General features: G+C 43.9%; 1 protein-coding gene across 1 annotated transcript in view; it reads left to right on the top strand.

Moving 5' to 3' along the window:
- Window positions 1–25,232, top strand: part of frmd3 (FERM domain containing 3) — a gene marked incomplete at both ends in the record, with an annotated part of 46,867 nt that overhangs the window by 10,324 nt on the left and 11,311 nt on the right. The window contains 11 exons of the mRNA XM_079269927.1: window positions 3,753–3,857; window positions 8,023–8,065; window positions 10,348–10,429; window positions 13,422–13,519; window positions 15,210–15,333; window positions 16,948–17,035; window positions 18,182–18,270; window positions 19,088–19,151; window positions 19,510–19,545; window positions 21,652–21,740; window positions 23,920–23,994. Coding sequence (XP_079126053.1) covers window positions 3,753–3,857; window positions 8,023–8,065; window positions 10,348–10,429; window positions 13,422–13,519; window positions 15,210–15,333; window positions 16,948–17,035; window positions 18,182–18,270; window positions 19,088–19,151; window positions 19,510–19,545; window positions 21,652–21,740; window positions 23,920–23,994 — 893 coding nt within the window. The remainder of the gene's footprint in view (window positions 1–3,752; window positions 3,858–8,022; window positions 8,066–10,347; window positions 10,430–13,421; window positions 13,520–15,209; window positions 15,334–16,947; window positions 17,036–18,181; window positions 18,271–19,087; window positions 19,152–19,509; window positions 19,546–21,651; window positions 21,741–23,919; window positions 23,995–25,232) is intronic.

Genomic DNA, 25,232 nt, shown 5'->3' with positions numbered 1-25,232 from the left:
ATTTAGGATTTTCTTGAGGTGAAAATATTAATATGGGGATGGAGTAGAAGTGGGGATGGGTGAGGAGAAGAGAAAGGATGTTGCTTCTATATTTTCTACTTCCTCCCCTTCTCTTTCTTCTCCATCAACTTCTTTTGTCTTTTCAGTTCCTCCTTTTGTCTTTTCTCATTTTCTTTCCTCTCTTTCTTCTCTCTTTCTTCCTCCTCTTTTCTGTCCTTCTCCAGCATCTTTTCCGCCTCCTTCCTGACTTTCTTCTCCTCCTTCTTGAACTGCGCCTTCTCCTTGTCAGTTTGTTGGGCGAGCTCCTGAAGGCGGAGGTTATGTACCTGGAGGTCAGCGTTTTGCTGTGTCAGGAGCTTGATCTCCTCCTCCTTTTGGTTGCGCCACTCTTCCTCCATCTCTCTGCTCTGTCTCTGCAGCTCCTGCTCTCTCTGGAAGCTCTCCTCCTTTGCAGCAAGCTCGCATCTCATCCGATCTTCCAGAGCCGTGAGTTTTATTTTCCACTCCGCCTCGCTCCGGATGAGCTCGCTGTCTTTCCGTGTGGTGTAGCTCTCCAGGTCCAGGATGTTCTGACTCAGCTTCTTCTCAAAGTTCCCTTGCTGAGTTTTGAGCTCAGTGACATTTTCCTTCTCTCTCACAAGCAACTTTGCGTCCAATTCCATCACATTCTTTTTGTCCAAGCCAAATATTACATGATGTGCCTTCTTCACACAGTTCTTTTTGAACGTGTTATTCTCCTCATTCAAGGACTCAACAACCTGGTTGAACTTGGCACTCCACTGGCTGTTGACCAACTCGATCTCATTCTGCTTTTCAAGCAGACTTTGACGAAGAGAACTGATGATTTCGTCCTTCTCCTTCTGTGACTTTCTTGTCCACCTTTGCGTTTTACCTACGCTCTCCCTCTGACACGTGAGCCTTCATCATTTTTTGTCTCTCCTGCTCCCAACTGAGCTCTTTGGCGGCCATCTGCTCCTTCAAGGCAGCATTTTCTGATGCCAGCTGGTTGTCTGGTTTTTGAGAGTCCAGTTGTGCTGTTCTCAGGTCCTGCAGCTGTCTGCTGAGAGTTTGCTGGTGGTCTTGGCCCTGCACCTCTTCAACTGGGCTGTCCTGGTTTGGACTTTGACTCAGAGAGCTGATCACTTCCTCCATCTTCATCACCATGGTTTTCTTGTCCGCCAGTGCTATCTTCCTACGTTCTCTCTCTGACTTGAGAGCCTTCATCATTTTTTGTTTCCCCTGCTCCCAACTGAGCTCTTTAGCGGCCATCTGCTCCTTCAAGGCAGCAATTTCTGACGCCTGCTCGTTGTCTGGTTTTTGAAAGTCCATTTGAGCTGTTCTCAGGTCTTGCAATTTACATGCGAGGGATGAACAATTAACTGTATGTTACAGTCATATGAAATAATGTAAGATACCGTTGAAAATCCACCGTAAATTTACAGCAATTCGTTACAGTGTACCGTTTACTGCAATTGCTGCACATGACAAGATTGTTTCGTGATAAATGGAGCATGATTCACCACGAAAAGATTGCCTTGGTTGAGAGCTTGCAGTGTTTACCAAACACAACATATGCACAGCTTCAAGGGTTTACTTTAGATGCTGTGTGACGGGTACCTCAAAAGACAGAGTCACTTTAAGATCTTTTTCACTTTGTATTCAACACAAAAGAGAAACAGTTGGTTCCAAGAGATTTTCTGGAGAGGAGAAGGACTGGAGAAGTTAAGGGACAACCTCAGGTTGCATATCATTAAGTAGTGATGAATTGTACGTAAATAACAATATTTATTGAGGTTGGCAACTATTTGACAATTAGCTCCAGTGACTTGAAGCATCTTCATGAATCGGCCCACGAAGAAAGGAAAGAGGACAAGTGTAGACGCTGCTGGTGGTGAAGTAAAGCCAGCAGGTGTAAGATGGAAATTCTTAGTTAAATCTCCCCAAACATCCTGAAGCTCATGGTGAAGATGGGGGAGGTGTCAGCAAAAGTGATGGAGAAAATTAAACTAAAGAAAACTACAGGCTAAATATCACGCTGGGTTGTTGCTATAACTCAACAAAGTGCTCTTTTATTTTATCTGCTGAACTGAGTTGGCCTGTTACTGAGGTTCACGCCTTATTCAACTGCAGCCGCTGTCAATAACTCACCCTATGGTGCGTATAAGATGCAAATGTCTGCACATAGAATTAGCAAACAAAGCTAATGCATCAAGCTAATGCCCTCAGCTTGCATGTTGATTAAGACCAAACGACTATTATATGAAGTGGATGTAGTCACCATGAAGTCACCCATTGGTTTGTGGACTGTTGTTATGAAGCCTGAAGTTTGGCAATTTGGCTGCCGCCATCTTGGTTTTTGGCTGTCGTCCATCTGTTTATTTTGCAACCAGAAGTGACACGAGAGGGTGGGCCGAGCGCTGAACAAGACATTTTAGGTGACCGAAGAGGTTCCTGAACTTTCATGAAGTGAAAACACACTGTGAAAGGGTTAGACATACTAACTAACATAACTCCCAGACCGGACAATGTCGTGGTAAGCGACCTGTCAATCACAAGGTAGCCACTCCCTAAAGCGTACCCTGCTGTCTATTTTACTCTCGAAGGGATCATCATTTTACTAAATTAACATCATGCTGTATTGACGAAGACTTGAAACTAGTTCAAAGCAGTTTGGCATTGGCTTCTTTTTTCAGACGCGGAGGTTGTGGCCTGCAGAAAACATGAGGCACCTTTAGTGTAAAAGAAGTGTGTAAAAAGGTGCTTCACAGTCAATAAAGACAACCAGGACAGGACACAACCAGCCATGATTAGTCTTTGTTAGTACAGGCAAGTACGTAAAAGAAGTGATCAGTTGCTATGGAGAAGCGTCATGATTTTTTGGCATTCTGACATTCATGCCGATTGGTAGTAATACATGTTGTGGCCAGAGACCCAGCTGTGTTGTGTGTGTTAGTGTGTCTCCAGTGGTGAATAAATCACAACAAGGGCAAACAGATGATTTCCAACTGAATCAATTAGTCCTGCTCAACTGAGCACTGAATCCACATCCATCAGCAGGTTATAGAACAGTCATAGGACACACACACATACACACACGCACACACACGCACTTAATCACAAGTCTTGAGGTGATCTGTGATGCATATAAAATGACAAAATAGCAATTTAAGGAATATTGAATTTATAGTAAATGGGTTAAGAAGATGGGAATGAAGTGCATTTGTTCGGAGATAGGAGAGACACACGTGCAGCATCATGCGTATATATATTTTATTTTATGTGTGTGTGTGCGCAAGTATGGTCGCACCTTATTGACACCTGAAAGTGTTGTTTTGTGCTCAGCTACATAGACTTAAACATTGCAATGCTTGTCTGTATGTGATGAGTACATATTGACTATGGGGCAGGTAATAAATGCAGAGTGATTATTGATCTCTCTGTGTTCATGATCTGTTTATGAACTTTATTTACCAGCATGTTAGGAGGCTGTGTGTGGAATATGACCGCCAGAAATACTGTTGCCAAGCGACCTAAAAGCTATTGACATATATGTTTCACCCTGATACGACATGTACATCACTGGTATATCACCCAGGGGGTAGGGGATTGTTATGGCACAGTGATGCAGCTGTGAGGTTTATGGGATTTATTCTCACCATGGGTGGAGACATTGCTTGGATGAAAGAAGCAGACTGTTCACAAAATAATGCCCTTACATTTTAACAGGATTTGTGTGTTTTATGTCTTTACAGAGAGACACTAAAGGCCAGTTCCTCCTGGACCATGTGTGTAACCACTACAACCTACTTGAGAAAGACTACTTTGGTATTCGATATGTGGACCCCGAGAAACAGAGGGTAACTATCACACACACACACACACACACCTACACACACTTGCAGAACAACCACAGCAGTGGTATTGTTGTTTAGCTTATAAAATGTGTTAAAAAAAAGCCCAGAGGGACGTCTTTAATTTGCTTGGTTTGTCTCTCCAACAGTCCAAAAGTCAAAGATATGCAGTTTAAAAAAGTACAAAACAGAGAAAGAGGCAATGTCACGGGAGTTCACAGATAGGACCCAAACGCAAGACCACAGGAGACAGAAGTGAATGTTAAACAGGCTTTATTTATAGACAGGTGGGTGCAGGTGTGGAGCCCGTGGTCCGACACCCGAGTGGCAGAGCGACAGTGTGATGTCCCGTGGCTCGACACTGGAGAGTTGACAGATCGACGGTGTGAGTCCCGTGGCTCGACACTGGAGGGCTGGTGAGTTGACGGCGTGAAGTCCCGTGGCTCGATACTGGAGTCGACAGAGTGTAATCCGTAGACCACAACGAGAGCAGAGCGGCAGAGCGCATCCACAAAACACAAGGAGGGCAGAGCGGCGAAGTGTAATCCACAGACACAAGGAGGGCAGAGGAGCGGAGTGTAATCCACAGACACAAGGCGGGCAGAGGAACCACGGGGTTTCAGCGGGAGAAGACGGTACGACCTGACACTCCCAGACTGCAGGACCAGAGTTTATATAGTGGCAGGCTACTCATTAAGGGGCCCTGAGTCTGGTGTGTCAGGCTGCAGGAGGTGATCAGCTTGAGTGTCCTCAGCCGTGCACGATTAAGGGTGCGGCCCTGGGAGGTGTCTGAAGGCAGAGGACAAACAGAGCACATGGCACACCACAACAGACAGGGGAATCCTGGATCCTGACAGTACCCCCCCCTTAAGGCACGGATTCCAGACGTAACACAAGACCCAACACAGGGCGGGTGGAGGGGGTCCGGAGGAGGGATGTCCCCACCGCTATAAGGCCGACTAGGGTGGGCGGCGGGGGTCCGGAGGAGGGGTGACAGGATCTGACCCGCCACGGGGCCGCCGAAGAGCGTCGGCCCCCGGTGCTCCGGCGGCCGGCCGGGAGGGCAGAAGGGCTCCGGACACGGGTGCTCCGGCGGACGGCCGGGAGGGCAGAAGGGCTCCGGCCACGGGTGCTCCGGCGGACGGCCGGGCGGGCGGACGGGTTCTGGAGAATAGGATGCTGGTGCAGCAGGGGCAGGTCCTGGAGGTCTCTGCTGCTCCGCGACGGCAGCGGGCACTGGAGGTCGCTGCTGCTCAGAGACGGCAGCGGGCACTGGAGGTCGCTGCCGCTCAGAGACGGCAACTGGAGGTCGTTGCGCCTCTGGGACGGCGGCCGGGTGTGGGAGAGGCTGCGGCACGGAGGCGGCGACAGGAACTGGAGCGGACTGCGGCGCTGAGGCGGCAGGAACTGGAGCGGGCTGCGGCGCTGAGGCGGCAGGAACTGAAGCGGGCTGCGGCGTAGAGGCGGCAGCGACTGGCGTAGAGGTGGCAGGAACTGGAGCTGCGGCGGTAGGAACTGGAGCTGCGGCGGCAGGAACTGGAGCTGGCCCTGCGGCGGCAGGAACTGGAGCTGCGGCGGCAGGAACTGGAGGTTGCTGCTGCTCCGGGATGACAGCGGCGGGAACTGGAGGTCGCTGCTGCTCCGGGATGACAGCGGCGGGAACTGGAGGTCGCTGCTGCTCCGGGACGGCAGCGGCGGGAACTGGCAGTCGCTGCTCTGGGACGGCAGCGGCGGGAGCTGGAGGTCGCTGCTGATCTGGGACGGCAGCGGCGGGAACTGGAGGTCGCTGCTGCTCCGGGATGACAGCGGCGGGAACTGGAGGTCGCTGCTGCTCCGGGACGGCAGCGGCGGGAACTGGCGGTCGCTGCTCTGGGACGGCAGCGGCGGGAGCTGGAGGTCGCTGCTGATCTGGGACGGCAGCGGCGGGAACTGGAGGTCGCTGCTGCACTGAGACTGCGGCGGCCGGGACTGGAGGTCGCCACGGTATGGAGACAGCGGCGGCCGGGACTGGAGGTCGCCGCGGTACGGAGACGGCGGCGACCGGGACTGGCGAAAGCTGTGCCGCAGAGGCGGTAGGAACCGGAGCTAGCTGCGGCGAAGAGGTGACAGGAACAGGAGCCGGCTGCAATGCAGTCTGACTACGGGGAGCCGGAGTCGACCGGGCCACTGAGTGTTCCGCTACCCTTGCATGGCTCAGTCTCCGGCTGAGAAGGCGCTTGACCAGATACTCAGAGTTCCCCAGAGGGTCAAAAACTCTCATCAGAGCAGTCACAAAGTCCACATACCCCACAGTATTAGGCTGGTCGCTGCTCACTGTGTACATGGCCCAGTCCAAAGCCCTTCCCCGCAGTAAGCAGACCACGTAAGACACCTTGGACCTGTCTGAGGCGAAAGTCAGGGGCTGTCGGTCAAACACCCGTTGGCATAGCAACAGGAAGCCTTGACACTTCCCCAGTGTTCCATCATAGGGACTCGGAACCGGCACGGGGGATTCCCAGACCGGCGGAGCGAGGACAGGCGGGAATAGTGCGGGTGCTGGAACTGGTGGAGACTTGACTGTCCGGGCTAGTTCCTGCAAGATGCGGCCAACCCCAGAGACCTCACCTGCCATGGATTGCAGGGCTTGACGCATCTCCATGAGCATCTGCTGGGGTGCCTCCAGCTGCGTGCTATGTCCGGCCAGCGTAGCTGCTCCTGTGGTTGCTGGGTCCATTATGGTCAGGTCGTTCTGTCACGGGAGTTCACAGATAGGACCCAAACGCAAGACCACAGGAGACAGAAGTGAATGTTAAACAGGCTTTATTTATAGACAGGTGGGTGCAGGTGTGGAGCCCGTGGTCCGACACCCGAGTGGCAGATCGACAGTGTGATGTCCCGTGGCTCGACACTGGAGAGTTGACAGATCGACGGTGTGAGTCCCGTGGCTCGACACTGGAGGGCTGGTGAGTTGACGGCGTGAAGTCCCGTGGCTCGATACTGGAGTCGACAGAGTGTAATCCGTAGACCACAACGAGAGCAGAGCGGCAGAGCGCATCCACAAAACACAAGGAGGGCAGAGCGGCGAAGTGTAATCCACAGACACAAGGAGGGCAGAGGAGCGGAGTGTAATCCACAGACACAAGGCGGGCAGAGGAACCACGGGGTTTCAGCGGGAGAAGACGGTACGACCTGACACTCCCAGACTGCAGGACCAGAGTTTATATAGTGGCAGGCTACTCATTAAGGGGCCCTGAGTCTGGTGTGTCAGGCTGCAGGAGGTGATCAGCTTGAGTGTCCTCAGCCGTGCACGATTAAGGGTGCGGCCCTGGGAGGTGTCTGAAGGCAGAGGACAAACAGAGCACATGGCACACCACAACAGACAGGGGAATCCTGGATCCTGACAGGCAAATCCTCACAATTTAAGAAGCGGATTGACCATTTTTGGGGGGTTAACTTACCAATAAATAATTATCTAAAATGTTGATGATTCATTTACTGTTGATTGATTAACGACTAATTGTTTTGGTACTAGAATAGAAGACTCCAGTCTCATGATTTTATCTTGAGGCAAGAAATAGATCTTCAAGTTTGTTTGTATCGAGTTTTCATAAAACATTGCAGTGAAAAGAAATATCAAAATGCAAGTTGTATTATCCCTCGATGCAGTTTTGAAGCCTCTGAAGCACAATCTTCTTATCAACACCATTTATATTCAAATATTTTAATCATATAGCTGCACAAATACACAGAAGAACAAAGATAAAGAAACTAATGATGACACCCACTAACAGGACACTGCTCTAACCAGCCAAAGTGGGATTGTTGGATATAAATCAGGAGGCAGTCAGTACATTATATTGTAAGTTCAAGTGACAAATAATAACAAAATGAGTCTCCACATAAACACCATGAGTACAATAGAGTGCAGTAAAGACAACCTTACAACAGAATAATGGCATCAGTGAAGTTTTTATCTTCTTTGATGGGTGCAGGTGTTTCAACCATTAAAATGTCCAAATGCTGCCTCAATTAGCTTATTTTAAGCTTGAGAAATGAACCAACCAGAGATCTTTGATTCGGAATTGAAATGGCAGCATATTGTTTTTTAGCTCGAAAAGTTACTATTCTTATTTCAGGGTAACATTGGTCTTCTCTCTCTCTCTCTCTCTCTCTCTCTCTCTCTCTCTCTCAGCACTGGCTGGAGCCCAACAAGCCCGTGGTGAGGCAGATGAAGTGTAAGTGTCACTTCTGCTCCTGTCGTGTTTTTCTGTGTGTTCTGCATCAGTCTGAGTGTACACAACGATGAACACGACAAACAGACAACAGCACAGAGACTCTGAGGTCATGACAGCATGCGCACCAGAGTGGTAAATCCACTGGATATTCAAACAATTAAAAAACAAAACATCCGATACCAGCGTGTGCCCTATTGAATGGGACATTCATTATGCGTGGTAAAAAAAGGAAAATAAAAAGTGCATATACATCTGTTGTTTGTAATTTTGCAAATATTATTTAGGAAATGTACTTGTATACAAGTTTTATCACCGGCTTCATCCCCAGGACACATTGCTCACATGCACTCACCATGAGTATAGTGACAGAGCCAGACAACACCACAGGCAGACAAACAGAGACAGAGTGACACAACAAACCGCCAGAGGGACAAGTGGCCCATTGGAAAATAAACGAACAGACCGAGTGAACTACAAAGACATTGCAGGGGAGCACAAGCCAGAAGGTAGAGAACTCAGTCCTCAAACAAGTAAACAGGCGGCCTTCAGTGGACGTGCAAGTTTAACCAGTGACAAGTTTGGTGGATCACGTAAAACTGAAGGGATGATGCATTTACATCTGTGCAAAAAATATTTAGCTCCATTAGCCTGCCAGCTACATGGATGCAGATCTTATCTGAGCCCCGGTAAATTGGATTCGTCTCCTTGGACTGATACCAAATCCTGATGTCTACTGTTGGAACTGATGCTCTGCTGCTACGAGCATCACACTTAGAACAGTGTGACGCTCGTCAATTATCTGTGCACTCAGCAAAAACATATCTGAAGTTAGCCCACCCTTTTAATGGCTGTCCTGTTCTTTCTGTCCTGCTATAAATGAATAAAGCAGCTGTTAGTGGCGTGCCCTGCTTCATCAGAACATGTGTGTGAGGGCAGGAGGGGGGAGGATGAGGAGATGGAGGAAGAGAGAAAGTGGGGGGAAACGAGTGATAAAGAGGAAATGTGTGGGTGCTAATTCAGAGGGGTAGAGAGAGGAGACAGTGATAGATGATGTAGCTGAAGAAAGAAGTCAGATTAGGGAATAAAAAGAGAGAGAAAAGAGGAGATTTGAGAGACAGTTAGAGATGAGAGAGGCTGCAGAAAGAAAAAGAGATAAGAGAGAGGGACGGAGTGTTGAATAGATCTGAGTCGTACTGACACATCATTTCTCCCTGTGGCAGCATTTACTCTCAAATTAGGAAGCATGACTTGTGATTTACTTTCTCTTTGTGCGTCTCAGCTTACATGCATATGCGTCACATCGTGTGTGTGTGTGTGTGTGTGTATGTGTGTGTGTGCATACTATTGTGCCAATTCACTTTCCCTTGAAACATTCTTTTTTGTTTGTTTCTTTTAAAAAATAATTTTTTTTAAAGCATCTTTGTCCCTTAAGCCCTGGCAAAAAGCAGCTCAACTTTTTTGGAGCGCGGGTGGGAGGATTGCATCTTTCGAGCAGGATACGACAAAACTTCACTAGAAATGGTTCAAAAAATAAAACGGATTGACAGGAAACGGGATGCAAACAGCTCTCATAACCCTCCTGTTCCAACTGACGACTTCGACAAGTACACTTTGAATGTCAGCATGTGTGTGCATGAATGTGTGTTCGTATGCAATGTTGAGAGATCAGTGAGACCCCGAGAGGGAGTTTAGACGACTGCTGTCGTTTGATCCGAGCGCCACATCGTTGACTGTGTGCGTTTGTGTGAACTTATTTAAGTGTGTGTATGTCTGTTACCATGCCTATTTAAAATATCATTCAAAGCTCAAATTCTCTCCAGCAGCAACTACACGCACACACACGCACACACACGCACGCACATACATAGGAATCAGAAATTAAATGAATCAGAATTCAGATCAAAGGACAAGAAGCAGACCCCAGCTCAAATGAGGTACTTAGTGTGTGTGTGTGTGTGTTTGTGTGTGTGTGTGTGTGTGTGTGTGTGTGTGTGTGGGTGATGACTAATTACTGTAATTATCAAATGACTAATCAGTATTAGAGGCATACCCTGATTTCTTTTTTCGTCTCCAACTTATTTTTCCTCTCAGTTTTACATAATCCTCATTGCTCTGCTCCTCTTCTGTCTTGCACTCGTTCATTTATCTCTCTTCTCTCCTTTCTCCTCTCCTCTTCTAATTGAAGACGTCTACTCGTCTTCTCTCATTTCTCTCGTCTTTCTGTTCTGCTTTCTTCTTTGCTAAATTCTTCTCTCTTCTAAACGGCCTTCTCTTGTTTTCAGCAGCTCAGCAGCCGTACACGATGTGTTTCCGGGTCAAGTTTTATCCCCACGAGCCAATGAAAATCAAGGAGGAGCTCACCAAGTAAGAACCAACACACACAATGGATGGTTTACGTGTGATGAATGGAGAAAGTGTAAAATAAACAATAAAATAAAGTAACCTGACATGCCTCTCTCTTTAGAGCAGCTGTATTACATGTGTATGCATATTAGCTTGATGTAGTAGTTTAAGAGCTATAAATGGTTGAACAATGATTCCAGATAGTGGTTGATTGTCTCGGGGCCCTTTGGTTGGGTTTCTAACACTATCCCAAGCCTTTTGAAAGAAAATGTATGACATTCATCATGTTAGTGACAGCCACAGCAGAGATTCATGTAGTCTTTTGATATGCAGTCGTGTTTGGTTGTAATGAAGAAAATGTAAAAACCCCGACACATAATATTCAAGTTTTGCCACCACAATTTTGATTGTTTATCTAATTTTCACCAAATTTCAAGGATCAATTTTCTTCTCTTTCTTCAGAAAATAGATTCTTTCTCAATAGATTCAGAAATACTGATGTTTCATCAGGCGCTAATGACTTTGGCAACATGTGCCGACTGTGATTTCATGCGAATATGCAACACTTTTTCATCCATCCAACAAAGTAGCTTTCCTGTGTAATTAATGAGCGTTGGACTATCACCTTCACAGCTTTCAGTAGCAGCCTCCTTTCTGATATGTCGCACCGCAGATGCATTTATGCACTTTATTAAAACAACCTGTGTTTGGTAGATGTGATTAAAAAAAAACAACACATTTGAAGTTGTCGTAACTTGTGTAGTAACTGGTGGTTTATACACACTTTATAATGACCCTCCTCACATGCACACACACACACCTTCTCTCAGGCATAGCGAGAGATGCTCACTCAGCAGGGACTCTGTTTTCGAGCTCTTCGTCCCATCTGAGCTGTCACGTCTCACCGACTCTCTCTTCCCTTCCTCCAGCCCTGCTTTTCCATCTTTCGCTCTTCCAGAGCTCTACACTCCATCTCTTTTTTCATCCCTAAGGTGTCTCCTCACTCCCTTCTGTTGGTCCCTCGCTGTCCTCCTCCTTCCTGCCAGTTATCACAGCCCACTCTGCTCCCTCAGGTGTCTCTCCACATCTCTCCTCTCATATTGGCATGACTCCCAGTCCTCAACTTTTATAATTTGAAGCTGTTTTTGTGCGTCATCGATGTCATTAAAACCTTTTTCTCTGTTTCTCAGCTTCCCCCTTCCTTGAGTTGTCCTTCAGTTTCTATAACGTCTCTCAAGATTTTTTCTTTTGCGTCCCTTTTTTTTTTTACCTCACTCTTCTGGCATTTAAACGATTTGAAAGGACTGCATTTATATGTGTTCATTTCTTTTCACCAGCTTGTCTTTAAGAAAAAGCAAACCTAACCTCTGTGTCCTCAAGGAGCACCGTTACACTACATTGCTACAGATGAGTGGGCAGTGGACATTAAAGTCCAGCTGAGTTGGGAAAGTTCAGACGAGCTGCAGTCAGTGATGACAGACAACCAATGAAGTGCTCAATATCAAGGATATTTTTTTTCCCATCATGAAAATCCCCAAAACTATTATGCTAATGTTGTGTGTGCTGCATGTGTCAGTTTGCAGGATGTTATTTGAAGGCTTTTTCCTCTTCAACTTCCCCCCCTAGATGAAAAAAACAACCCAGTGTCTTTATTAATCACACCCATCATATTAGGTGATACGTCATCAGTGCTAAAGCAGAGAGCGATGCACTTCTTATGTATTGACAATATTGTAGAAAGTGAATTAAAAAATGTCAGCATTGGATGTTGAATTAAACGTCCAAAATTGACATTCTTGTCTGACAATAAGGTTGCAAAAACACTTCCAATGTACATATGGCTTCTGTGTTGATAGAGTTGAGCACTAGCTCAGCTGTAAAAGCGTACTGCATGGATGTAACCTGCTCGGTGATCCCACGGTGTGCAGGCAAAACACTGCTGACCTACACAGATTCAACCTCAGGCAGTAAATGAGAAGAGTGATAATAAAACCACAGTGTGGATAAAACCACAGTGTGGGAGAAGTAGAGACACAAGGAGTGATGGCAGAAAAGAAGATTGATTGAAAAATATATATATATATTTTCAAAGTATGTTGCAGGGACATAAAAGAGCTAAAGTTAAAGAAACAAACAGGTTTGGAATATTGAATGAATTTATGAGGCTTCAAGTTCTGTAGTCATTATGTGAGATGATTATTTTCATACTGTATCATTTGACAGAGATGGACTTCCTGTTCCATAAAACAAGAGGAGTGTAAGAGATACTGTAACTGTAGGATGGAAACAAGAGTTCAGGGAAGGAAGTAGAAGGTGAGAAGACAGAAAGAAGAGCTATCGCTGCATGCGTCAAAGACAAAAGAGAAGAAGGTTATGTAAATAAAGATAGCTGATAGCTGATTAAACTGTTTTTAGGCCAATTTGCAGAACCTGCATGCGGCCACAGACCGACAATATAAAAAACTCTTCAGCTCCAGCAGCAGGCTTTCCTCACCATTCAGACTTTGGTGCTTCTCTTCAGTGGCTCGAGTTATAACACAAGTGTCAGGAGTCAGGTGACTGCGTTGTGTGAGTGGCTGAAACTCACCTGTATCCACGGCGTCACATGTCCCTATAGGTTCAGCATCACTGTCATTTCTTGTCTCCTTGGTTACACAAATCGGCATGTCAGCAGCCGTGCCTAAACTTGACTCCATTGAAGCCGTTGCCATAGTAACTACAGAACCAGTCACTGCTGTATTGGTGGTTGTTTCCACAGCAATATTCTCTTTAATGGCCACAGCAACACAGCTATAGAGCATCATGAGTCTGTGTTGGCTTTATGAATTTTATTGTGAACCATCCGGAACAATTTATTGTGAAGATAACGTGATGTTAGAGACACAACAGTAACAATTACTGTACACTGAACCAAATACACTTTCGACTTGAGTAACACATATAAAGCACATTCAGATGAAGTGATATTGTCAGTTTTTCGTTCTTCTCAACTGTGTCGTGTCCGTGTGTCCAGGTATCTCCTGTACCTCCAGCTGAAGAGAGATGTCTACCACGGTCGTCTCCTTTGTCCTTTTGCTGAAGCTGCATATCTTGGAGCCTGCATCATACAGGGTGAAGCCGGTTTAAATGTGTTGACAGTGAACGTACTGGTGATTAAGACCGCTACAGCTGAATCCCTTTTGTATTTAGGATGTCGACACAGATGTGAGCAGGTTTTTGCTGTTTGTTTCCTAGCTTTACTGCATTTGCACTTCTTTGTAAAAACGAGAACTGTGCAGTTTACAGAGGTTGGTGTGTACTTTAGTGATGGTCCCTGGCAGATTCATACTGTCTTCAATACTGTAATATTTATATTGATCCAGTTTATCGCTCTGTGTTCTGTAATTGAACTGGCAGTCACTGTAGGATTTAGGGGCCCATCATATTAAACTAACCTGCTAATCCTTTGTACGTGTAGCCGATTACTTTGTTTTATTCTGGATGCATATGCATGTTATTCAGAGTTAGCTAGTAGCCTATGCAGTTATTTACTCATTTTTAGCATTTAGCGTTTTAATTTGAGTTAGCCTTTATTGCGTTCATTTTGTGAAATGTAATAAATCAGTGTACAGACGGCCACATCCCTCTTATTGTAGTGCACAACTTCAGATTGGAGTCACAAACACACCCCTTGATTGTTTTGGTGTGACTTGCCGTGTGATGAAGATGTCTAACACTCGACAACTCGCACCAAAAAACAATATGGACTGATAAATACTACTACAGTTCAGAGTAAAAATATGTATTTTTGATTTTGGGGTGAACTGTCCCTTTAACACTTAATATAACTATGTCTGAAAGAAGAGCTCCATTTATCTGCCCTCTGCTTTTAGCTGCTGCAGTTTGTCATCAGACTGATGTTGTAACCTAACATTTTAAAACACAGCAGGATGTATATGGACCACTTAGAAAAGGAATAAGAACAATTTTTTTTCTCTCCAGTTAATTAGCAGATACAGTTTAATAATGAGCCATTTGCCTTAAAATGGATTACGAGTGGAATTAGCTGAGCCGTACGACGTAAATGAACCCCTCTGGCTGCTACACAAATCTCTGAACTTTGCAAACACTCTCTGATTGGCTCATATCCCCAGAGAGCAGAGCGTGACTGGCTGAGTTATCTCGACCTAGAGAGTGTCTGCAGCACATCATTGGCTGCTCTGATTAACGAGGGCAGGTCCCTGTCCCACTTTGTCAGGGTGTTGATTACAGAGCTGGAGAATAGGTTGAGGATTACTGTTTAATTAAACTCCAGGCAAGTTTCAGATTTAACCTTTATTGTGACTGCTAATTAAGAACGGATTTAAAAGGGAAATTAGTGTCTGTTAGGGCTTTGTACTGGATTCAATAAGGCAAGGCAAGTTTATTTGTATAGCACATTTCAACAACAAGGTAATTCAAAGTGCTTCACATAAAACCATTAAAAGCATCAAAACATAAGGCAAAAGAAAAGGAGATTTAAAAACAATTAGGGAAATATAAGGAATAAGGGAAATATTTATCCATCAGGGTTATCTCAGCTGCTTATGAGTACCGGTATATTCTCCTGTGGAAATACAAATATTTTTAAAAAGTTCTCTCTGATCTTACTCTTCAACAAGCATATACATGTATTTCCCAAAATGTTATGGTTAATGGACAGCATTTATGTATCATGTTTAATTCCTATTGCTTGTACGTGTTGAATTGTTCCTTTAAAATAGATCTCGCACTAAATCTGATGGTAGACCACTGTCACACTGACATCACTCTCTGTCTCCAGCTGAGCTCGGGGACTACGACCCAGAGGAGCACCCGTCAGACTACATCAGAGACTTCAAGCTGTTCCCTAAACAGTCCCTCAAACTGGAGAGGAAGATTATTGAAATACACAAGAACGAGCTCAGGTAAAACAACATGTGTGCGCATGTGTTTGTGTTGTCTGGTGGGGTTGTTTGTTGTCTGAAGCGGCATCCTGGTTGTCGGTTCACTGTTTGATTTTGATGACAGGCGTGGATGCTCGCTCCTGTGATCTGTGTTTTTCAAAACGGGCTGTGGAGACAATTTTCTAGTGCACACAGCAAGAGCGCTTTCTGTTGTTCTGGCTAGAGACACAATTTGATGATACCTAGAGATTTGTGGTGCATTGTATGCAGAAGATATTTCAGTTGAAAGTAAATACAAACTGAAATGAATTTGCAGAGGAATGAGCATGAATTATTTATTTCCAGCTTAGTTTTGAAACCTTGCTGGCTACTACAGGATTTTCAGAATTTACATTTGGATTAAAATCAACCTGGATGGAGTGAAGTGAGCTGGGTGTATGTGATTAGAGGCTTCTGAAAACTCAGACACAGTAAATATGAACTGTGGCATGTTCTCTCCTTCTTTAAGGAGAGATGTTGGATATGCAATTGTAGCACCCCGTTGCCACAGAGACCCGGTTCAAAACACCGTAAAGGCACGTACACACAGGAAGCAGTGTTATGAAAATATAAATATTTTATTTGTACAAATATAACTACGTGGAGTAACAGCAGTGACGGTTTAGCGGGCAAGAGGAGTTCACAGACCAGGTGCCAAGATAGGCATCAACTTAAAGCAAAATAATGCAATGAGAGAATAAAGCAGGAGACTAATGCACGCAGAGGCTGCTGCAGAAATATGATGATGAAAATAAATGAAATGAAAATATGTTGAAACGTCAGTCTTACTCTGTACTCTGCACCGACAGAATAACTTCCTAAATGATAAGATCACGACAGACAGTAATCTATACATAAACCCTCTCCCTCGGGGTGTTTATTCGGATCATCGCTGCAGCTCATGAGTGATGTTGTTGGGTTTGTGACCGTCACACTCGCAGCGATTATTGAAACATCAAAGACAAATCCTTCATTTCCCACAGCACAGAGGCGCATGATGCCAAGTGCCCTCTGTCTGCCCCAATGGGTCTGCCGGGCAGGATTAAGAGCATGTAGATTACCACTGAGCCGTAGGAACGCACTTCAGGTGATTTACACATGGGGTGGGTTGCACTGTGTGTGTCTGTGAGTTGTCTTTTCAAGCAGTTCTTTAATGACGTTTACTCGAATGTATGTGTGTACTATCAGGTTGATTTCTTTGTCTGGTGTAAGGAAGAGTATCATCGTACATCACTCAGTGTCTTGACTTTCCAGCACAAAAAGAAATGAGCAAGTTCTTCTTCTGTTAATACGTTTTTGCGAAATGTTTACAGATGATCAAAAACTGGGGCAAATGTAATAACTTGCTCAAATGTGCTTATACTGTATGTCGCACAATACCACAACAATATCCACCTCAGGCACAGTGGCTCATCACAGTTCATAGTTAGTCCATGCTGCTATTATACAAAGTAGTGGAATGAATAGATCAACTGTAGACTATACTTGCCATTTTTAAAGATCAATTCAATCAACACAGCAACATACTTGTGCGGTTTTCATAACGTAGCGTACTGAATTTAAAATAAAGCTCTCCTCTTGTCTCCTCTCTTTTAGGGGCCAGTGTGCTGCATTTGCTGAGTTGAACATGCTCCAAAGGTCTCACAGCCTTGAGACGTATGGAGTTGACCCTCACCCATGCAAGGTAACTATCGTGGAGAATCAATGCAGGTGTTGTTGATGTTGACATGGTCCCTCTTATCAAAATGTATTAATGTTGCCATCATTTATTCCCACGCCTCAGTTATTTAGACAAATTATAGTTGCATTATATTGATCAAACGTCTCACTGCCTCATGTGTCCACCTTTGTCACAAGTTGTTCTCTGTCCCTCTCTGTGTTTTCAGTATGTACTGTATGTTTATGTATGAAATATAAACATCACGCCTTTGTACATAATGGCTTTTATATGATAATTTACACACATTTATTAATGGACAAAGTCATTGGGGCAGTTGTTCTCGTCAAGTGATAGTCATTGGCTCCATCTTACTTTTGGTGTTGTGCTTCATTTGACACTGAAACGTGCCCCTTGCTTTCTACTGTCATACTGACTGCTTGTGCTTTTCTCTTTGTGTTTCTTTTTGTACAATTGTGATAGTTGAAACAGACTGAATCTGACAAAGAAAAGTATTGTTTTTGCATCTCGCTATCCGTTCATTCTCGCCCTCTCTGCTCAGGCTCCGCCCGGTCAGAGTGTGAAATAGGGCCACCCTCCCATGGACAGGCGTATCAAAGCATGCTGAGCAGATCAACAAGATATTTAAATTCTGTCTTTTGGAGAAGATCCCCTTTATCTGCTCGCCTCTCGCCAGTGGGGCTGCTTTTTAATTAGTTTTGCTGGAAATGGCTGTTATTGCGTCACACATATGCAGATCTGTGGAGATCAAGAATCAGAGAAACTGTTGGGAACACAGAGGGAGAAAGAGTGATTATAGAGAGGCACAGATGATAAACAACGATGCGGCAGAGTGACAGGAACATATTGTGGCCTTTTCTTACTCGTGAGTCGGAATGGGTTTCGTTTTGCCTCACCAGAGACAAACCGCACTTTACATACAGAGATACCTGTTTTGTGTTTTCGAGGTCTTGTTGTTGATGCAAATTATGGGGTTGAAGTTTGAAACAAACAAGTGAATCAGTGTAGGTGCCATTACCATGGAGGTTATTAATGGCCCACTCGCCTCCCCGCTGTTAATCCACCTGTATCCCATAATACTGTGGGCTGCTGCTCACTCTGCATGTGTGTATGTGTGTGTGTGTGTGTGTGTGTGTGTGTGTGTGTTTGCAGGATTTCACAGGCTCCACAGCCTTTCTCGGGTTCACAGTCACAGGTTTTGTGGTCTTCCAGGGAAACAAGAGGATCCACCTCCTCAAATGGTACACATGTGTCCCAAATTCTTTAATATAAATCTGTAAGCATGGAAATTAAATGTGTAGCCTCTATCAAATCGAATCATAACACACTCTGTCTACGTTTCATGTCATTATCACGGAGCTGAGTAAAATAATTAATAAGGGCAATTCAAAAAGATGGCCTTTGACTTAAGTTGTGGTGGCAGAGCTTTGTCCCCTTGCACGGTGACCAAATCAGTTCCTGTATGTATGATTCATAAGATGAATATTTAATTATTTAGCTTTTTAACACACAAGTTAAAGTCAATGAAACCTCATGTTGACCGTGCCTCAATCATTTGCTGAGAAAATGTCGCAGCATCTGGCAATGGTTTTATTGGTTGTACATTGGAACTGTAAACGATAAAGTACTCTGGTACACCATGCAGTAAAAACTACAAATACACTTTTGCATGTGTTGTTGATAGGCAGGAGTCGGTAAAGTATTTAGATCCTTTACTTGACTAAAAGAAGGAATACCTCTGCATTCACACTTACAGTACATGAGTATTAACAACCTGATGTACTTTATGTAGATTGTTAAACTAGTATACATGTTCTGTTGTTGGAATGCATTGATGTTTGTGGGTATTTGATGTTGCAGCTGGCCGTGGCCGCACAATTTCTAACTAGCTTACTCGATGTACTGATGATTGAATCTATAATAATGCCAAATATTTTATAAAATGATTATATGCTTTGGTGACAATTTTAACCTGAAATTCAAATAAAAAAGTAGTGAAATAAAACTTTGTTTTATCACGTATTCATTTCTGAGTCATAATATGATGGTTCTTTGCAGGGCTGATGTTAGCAAGCTGAAGTTCGAAGGGAAAACCTTTTACGTCATCGGAATCCAGAAAGAGGTGAGTACAGCGTCTCCTCCCGCACGCTCTCTCACCTCTAAAGGGCAAACGTGAAGAATACAACATGCTGTGTAGTTTCCTCCGTCATGATGATGACTTGTGAAGTCTTGTCGTCATCATCATGCTGCCCACTTCTGGAAAAAGCTGCACAGTTTCCATCTGTGTTCATTTGGATTCAGTTTCGTGTTAGTTGCCCTCCAAGTACTGTCCACTCTATATCCTCTTTCCTTCTCTCATTCCCTTTTCCCTTTCCTCATCTGTGTAATGGTTACATCCGGTAACTGTGCTATGAAACTGTTCGTCTACGCAATCCTGTCCACCATCACACACACTTTATATGTGTGTGTCGCTGTTTCAGATCACCTTAACAGGCAGGATTCACTGTAACAGGATGGTGGGTGTGTTTCGACTAACCTCCTCACTCACATCGTGTGTCCGCTGTGGCCCAAATATGAGACTCCTTCACTACATCCATGTTCGGACAACGTCCAACATCTTTGACAAATATAAATGGCAGGACATCTTTGAAAGTGACACAGCAGTTCCTGACACACACTTTACAAGTTACAACTAATACAGGTTTCTTGCATTTGGGACACATGTTGCATCTGTACACTCGGTGTTTGTCTTCCAGTCCAGAGCTGTGGTAGATTCTGAGCAGCAATTGTGGTGCATTGTGCCTCATAAATGTGCATACCATCTTTATTTTTGAAAAAGCTGCTTGTGTCTCGTATTGCTGTTTGACTCCCACATTAACCCGTATTGATTCAGTCAGGCGCCTTAAAAACATTTGGTCCTCACTGTAAGCCAGGTTGCTCTTTAATCAGCCAATCAATCAGCCAATCAATCTCACAACTATTCTCTTCATGACAGAAGTTCAAACCTGCTCTCTCATCTCTGCTTAACTTTGTCCGTCTGTCTGTCTGTGGCTCGCTCATGAATGGCTGAAGATGCAGTTTTATCTTTGTGTTTCTGTCTCTTCTCTCTGTGTGTAAACATAGTCGTCACTGGTGAGTAAATATTAGAAATAATCGCAGCACAAAACAATTTGACGCCTCTCCCCACAGTCCTGCCCTCACCTCACTTTATGATTGGAGAAACCGTTTTCATTGTTTCGTGTTTTCCTCATCTGTTTGTATCATTTTGTTTTGTATCACTTTATAAAAACGTTTTCTATGTCATTTCATTCAGTTCATTTTTTTGTCCAATTATGTTTAGCTGTTGTGTGTCAACGATTATTTTGATTCATTGTCAATAAAAATATTCTGCTCTATGTTTGAAATTTATATTAGCATTCCTGTCCATAGTTACATTGTAAGATTAAGATAAGCTCCATTAGGAAACTATAGATTATGCAATATTAAATGACATAATCTATATCTCTGTCCATGTATTTAATGTCAGACGTTGTCTTGAGAAAGTTATTGATTTCTTCATTTTGACTTTGTCTTGATATGTGTGTGTGTGCTTGTGTGTATACTGTATATACTTACATTTGTCACTGTATTTTATCAGGATTTAAATGAGTGTATTTATGTGTCGTCTTCCACTGTGTGACAGGTCACTGCATGACTTCACTCTTTGCCCTCACCTCTGTTATTGAGCCTGGAACACATGAACTTAACTGTCCCACTTTGAGCTGAACTTTCCATGGCTTTATTACTGTAACATTTGCTTGAAATGCAGTTCGATCTATTGGATCATTTTCCCTTCGTTACTTATTGGTGACCCAAGAAATAAAATGTTAACGGTTATTTTAAATGGTTTTGACCATACGCCGGGTGATAGCAATTGAAAACTAGCTTGCAAATAAGTGCATACCATTAAAACAGAATGCAGAATGTCCGTAACTAATACGATAGTATATGTAGTTTAGGAGCAGTTAAATCGGCATCACGAAACATCACGTCATTGTGTAACAGTACTTTTGCATACCAGCCAAAGTGGGACCAAAGACAGTTTTATCATCATTTTTGAACATGGAGTTCTGGTACTTCTACACATGTATGACCACACCCACGCTGACACACACATGGCCACTGCAGCACATGTGTGTAAATCACAACTACATACCTAATATGACTGATGTGTGACACTGAGGGGGATAAGCAATATGGCTGACTAGGGGGCTTTAGCAAAGGACACAAATTGGATCAGTGCATTCTCGTGTTATTGATCTCAGTGTTCCCTCTCTCGCACACCCTCCACCCCTGTTGTTGAGCAGCATTCATCAGGAATATATCTCTCCTTCTTGTCCACAACAAAAAACTATGTTCTGCAAGCTACAAGCGCTTTTACTGCTAAACACTGTGGCTAAATCACTATATCTGCCTTACGTCGTCAAAGCTTATGACTTCAGGTCGGTGGGTCAGCATTTTGCACAGCTCCCCCTCATGGTGTTCAGCACTTCTCTGGTCCTTATTCTCACTTCTTGCTCATCTCATTTCTCATCCTCGCCTTCTCCCTCTCTGTCTCTCTGTCTTTGTCCTTTTCTGTGCAGAAGAAACTGGTGTTGACATTTCACACCTCGACCCCTGCTGCGTGTAAGCACTTATGGAAGTGCGGGGTGGAGAACCAAGCCTTTTACAAGTGCGTCCACACACACACACACACACACACACACACACACACACACACACACACACACACACACACAGAGGCGTGTTTTGGGGGCATTCCATTGACTTTCATTCATTTCTTGGAGACTTAACCTCACCCTAACCTTCCCCAATGATGCAAAAATCAGCTTTTTCCTAGCTGGGAACATGGCTTTTGTCCCCAATTAGACAAGTCATGCCCAATTAACTGGTTCGTTTGAAATGTGTCCCAAAAGGTTGCCTAAGTTACACAAACACACACACACACACACACACACACATCCAGGGAATTTATTGAGCTGCTCTTGAACTCGAGACGCTTGGGCATTATTTCACCACACAATGACCAGAACTAATTGTTGAGAAAAAAGAAAATATACATAACATAAATACATTATCACATTTGTATACATATTTAACTGAAATGGCACTGATATAATTGGTAACTGTTACAGCAGTTTTTAAATATATTTAAATATTATCTTAAAATAGGACTGTACCTCTATGATTTGTCATTTTCTTACTCACAAGTGGCAACAATTTGCTTTCCTTCATGTCCCACCTTGACTTTTAGCACATTATCACTCTGTTCAAATGATTTCCCTGCCTCTCTGTGTGGCTCTGCTACAATATGCTGCTGTCCTTCACTGGGGGAGCAGCTGAGCACTCCGAGGTCGTCGCTCTGAATTCACGGAGACTATTGACGCTGCCAGCGTGTCGGGAATGGAAACAGGCTTGGGGTGAAGGCGAAAGTGGGAGAATGGAGTGTTAGTGGTCATGGTTGTGTCAAGGTTGCGAGCAAACAAAATGTGTTTTTCAGTGGGATTATCAGCACAGCATAAATCATACTTCATAGTTATACAACAGTGGAAGATGTTAGTATGTTGCACAAAACATTCCAACCGTTTTATAAGACTTAAACTATACCTCCTTCTCTTCTGAAAACCTTGAGCGATCAGATCACAATGAGCCTTGATACATTGTTTTGTAAACCGCTGCCTGTTTCCAAGATCATGAATGAACTCTCAGTCTTAATCTTTAAACCAACAAGTAGAGCTGACACGATGAGTGGATTAATCGATTAGTTCATCAACAGTAAATCAATCTCTAACAATTTTGATAAATCGTAAAAAAAAGTCAATTTTCAAACAAAAATGCTGAACAATACTTGATTCCAGCTTTTCTAATTTGCTGCTTTGCCTTCTCTTCCATCACAGTAAACTTAATATCTTTGGGTTTTGGAAACAATTAGTTTAAAGAATAATCTGATGAATTGATAATGAAAATAATCTTCAGTTGCAGCCCTACCAACATGGACGAGAAGTTCCTAGAATGTAAAATTGAAACATCTGAAATTCCATAGACAGCCGGCCAAGAGGAAGATTGTGTGACACAGACAACCGCTCTAGACAGCGTGGCCCTTGAATGGACCTTGTGGTGAGATAGAACAGAACAGATCCCATGAAGGCAATTAAATGAACATGTTTTAGTTTTGAAATATAAAATTTTCCTTTGCTTTAATATTTAATATGCTACTACAATGAACGAGTTTTCACACAGATTGTGTCATCGTGTTGACAAAAAGACAACATTGTGATAAAGTCATGAAAGCGTTCTCATAACAGCCCTCGCCTGTCTAACCCTGGATATTGACTTCTTAATGACAGCAGCTCATGTGTCTCTGAGAGGCGGACAGAGAGGGAGGGGATGTCATCTCGGATGTCGGACAAACATGAGCGCCGCTTAATCAAATCAGAGTGAATTGAGTTTGTAAATGGCAGCCAAGAAAAGCTTAGCTAACATACTGTAGGTCCTCTATCTCTCTCTCTCACACACACAGACACACACACACACACACACACACACACACACACACACACACACACACTAAGCAGAGCAGAGGTGTTTGTCTATACTCCACCATCTCTGCTGCATGATAAATGATCCTGAACCAAACATGAAGGTTTGTTTGATTTACGAGTTTTTAAAATGGTACACATTGAAACACCTCTTTTGCTCCTTAAGAGGGCGGTCAGTGCACACGGTTAATGTTACAGTCGCAAACAAAAATGTTTCAACAAGAATGTTCAGTGTTTGAGCATCAGATGCTTTGTAATAATTAAGTTCTGTGTTTGCATCTATTTTTGTTTCTTCCTCCCTCTCGCTGACAGGTGTGCAAAGTCAAGTCAGATAAAGACAGTTTCCAGCAGTACCATCTTCTTCAAAGGCAGCCGGTTCAGATACAGGTGAGACGGTATTCAAGTGAGTTTTCAGAAGAGAAGGCAGACTTCTTCTTTTTCTTTGACACACAATACAATGACAGACAGAATTTTGACCACAACAGATGTGTGCTGTATGTCAAAGGAAAGGGGGCGATGAAAGATATAGGCCCAGTCCCAATGTCCCCCCTAAAGCCTCAAACCCTGAACCCTCGAGGACTTACTGACGTAAGTGTGTGAGTGTGAGAGACTGCGAGGGCTTGAAATGGTGTAAATAGGAATGGGACAGCACTTTGCTGCAACATATCACATTAGCCTACCATGAAAACGACAAAAAATGTGATGTATAATTGTGTGTATTTATTTTATACTTCGTACTCCCTGATTTGAACATCTTCCAGACTCTTTCCTCACAAGATGAGATCTAACTTCATATCATCTATTTACTCGTTTTTGTCAAAACGGCTTCAATGACAAAATCAAATATTTGATGAATAAATAAATGAATATCCTCTGATTTCATGTTTATTTTTTGTTCCATCTTTAACCTCCATCTGATTAAATTGAATATGACAGGCTGAACACTGAGCCGTCCTCTTTGTTTCCCTTTTTTTGTACTGTTCCATGCGTCCACTGGTTACCCCGTGTTTGACGTCACATTGCAATGATTTGTGGGTAATTCCCTTCGGCAAAGTCAGCATACCATGCTGATTTACGGAAAGGGTTCATAAAGGGCTCAACATGTCTGCCAGAGAGCCTCAAACACTCGATGATTGGCCAGTGGGACATCACTAAACCCTCACGGACTTCGCGGGAGTGCGCCTCAAAGTCTGTGAGTCCGTGAGGGTGGAGATTGGGATTGGGCCACAGAGTCAGAAATAACCCCTAGAGAGATTTTAAAAACACAAATTTACCCACAATTCATCAGCAGGTCAACACTCAACTACTCCATCAATCTACTTTTAATTATGCTTCACCTTGTGCACTAACCTGAGAAATGTGCATAGGCCAGCATTACCAGCATTACATTTCAGTCTGCTCCATTTCATCAGCTAGCTAAAGCCGTCTGGCTCAAGGGCTCAATGATGAGTAATAGCATATGATGGAGTTTGTTGATCATTTGTGCAAATGCAAACGGAGCCAGGTTTTATAAAGCAGAACAGATCAGATCTTCATCCTATTGGAACAGACGATCATGGTTCCTTGTACAGCATTTTACAGCACAGACGCACATTTTACAGCACACAGTATTGTTGTCACTCTAT

Source organism: Melanostigma gelatinosum (genome assembly GCF_949748355.1).
Source record: "Melanostigma gelatinosum genome assembly, chromosome: 6".
NCBI lineage: Eukaryota > Metazoa > Chordata > Actinopteri > Perciformes > Zoarcidae > Melanostigma > Melanostigma gelatinosum.
This window is presented reverse-complemented; position numbering and strand designations above follow the sequence as displayed.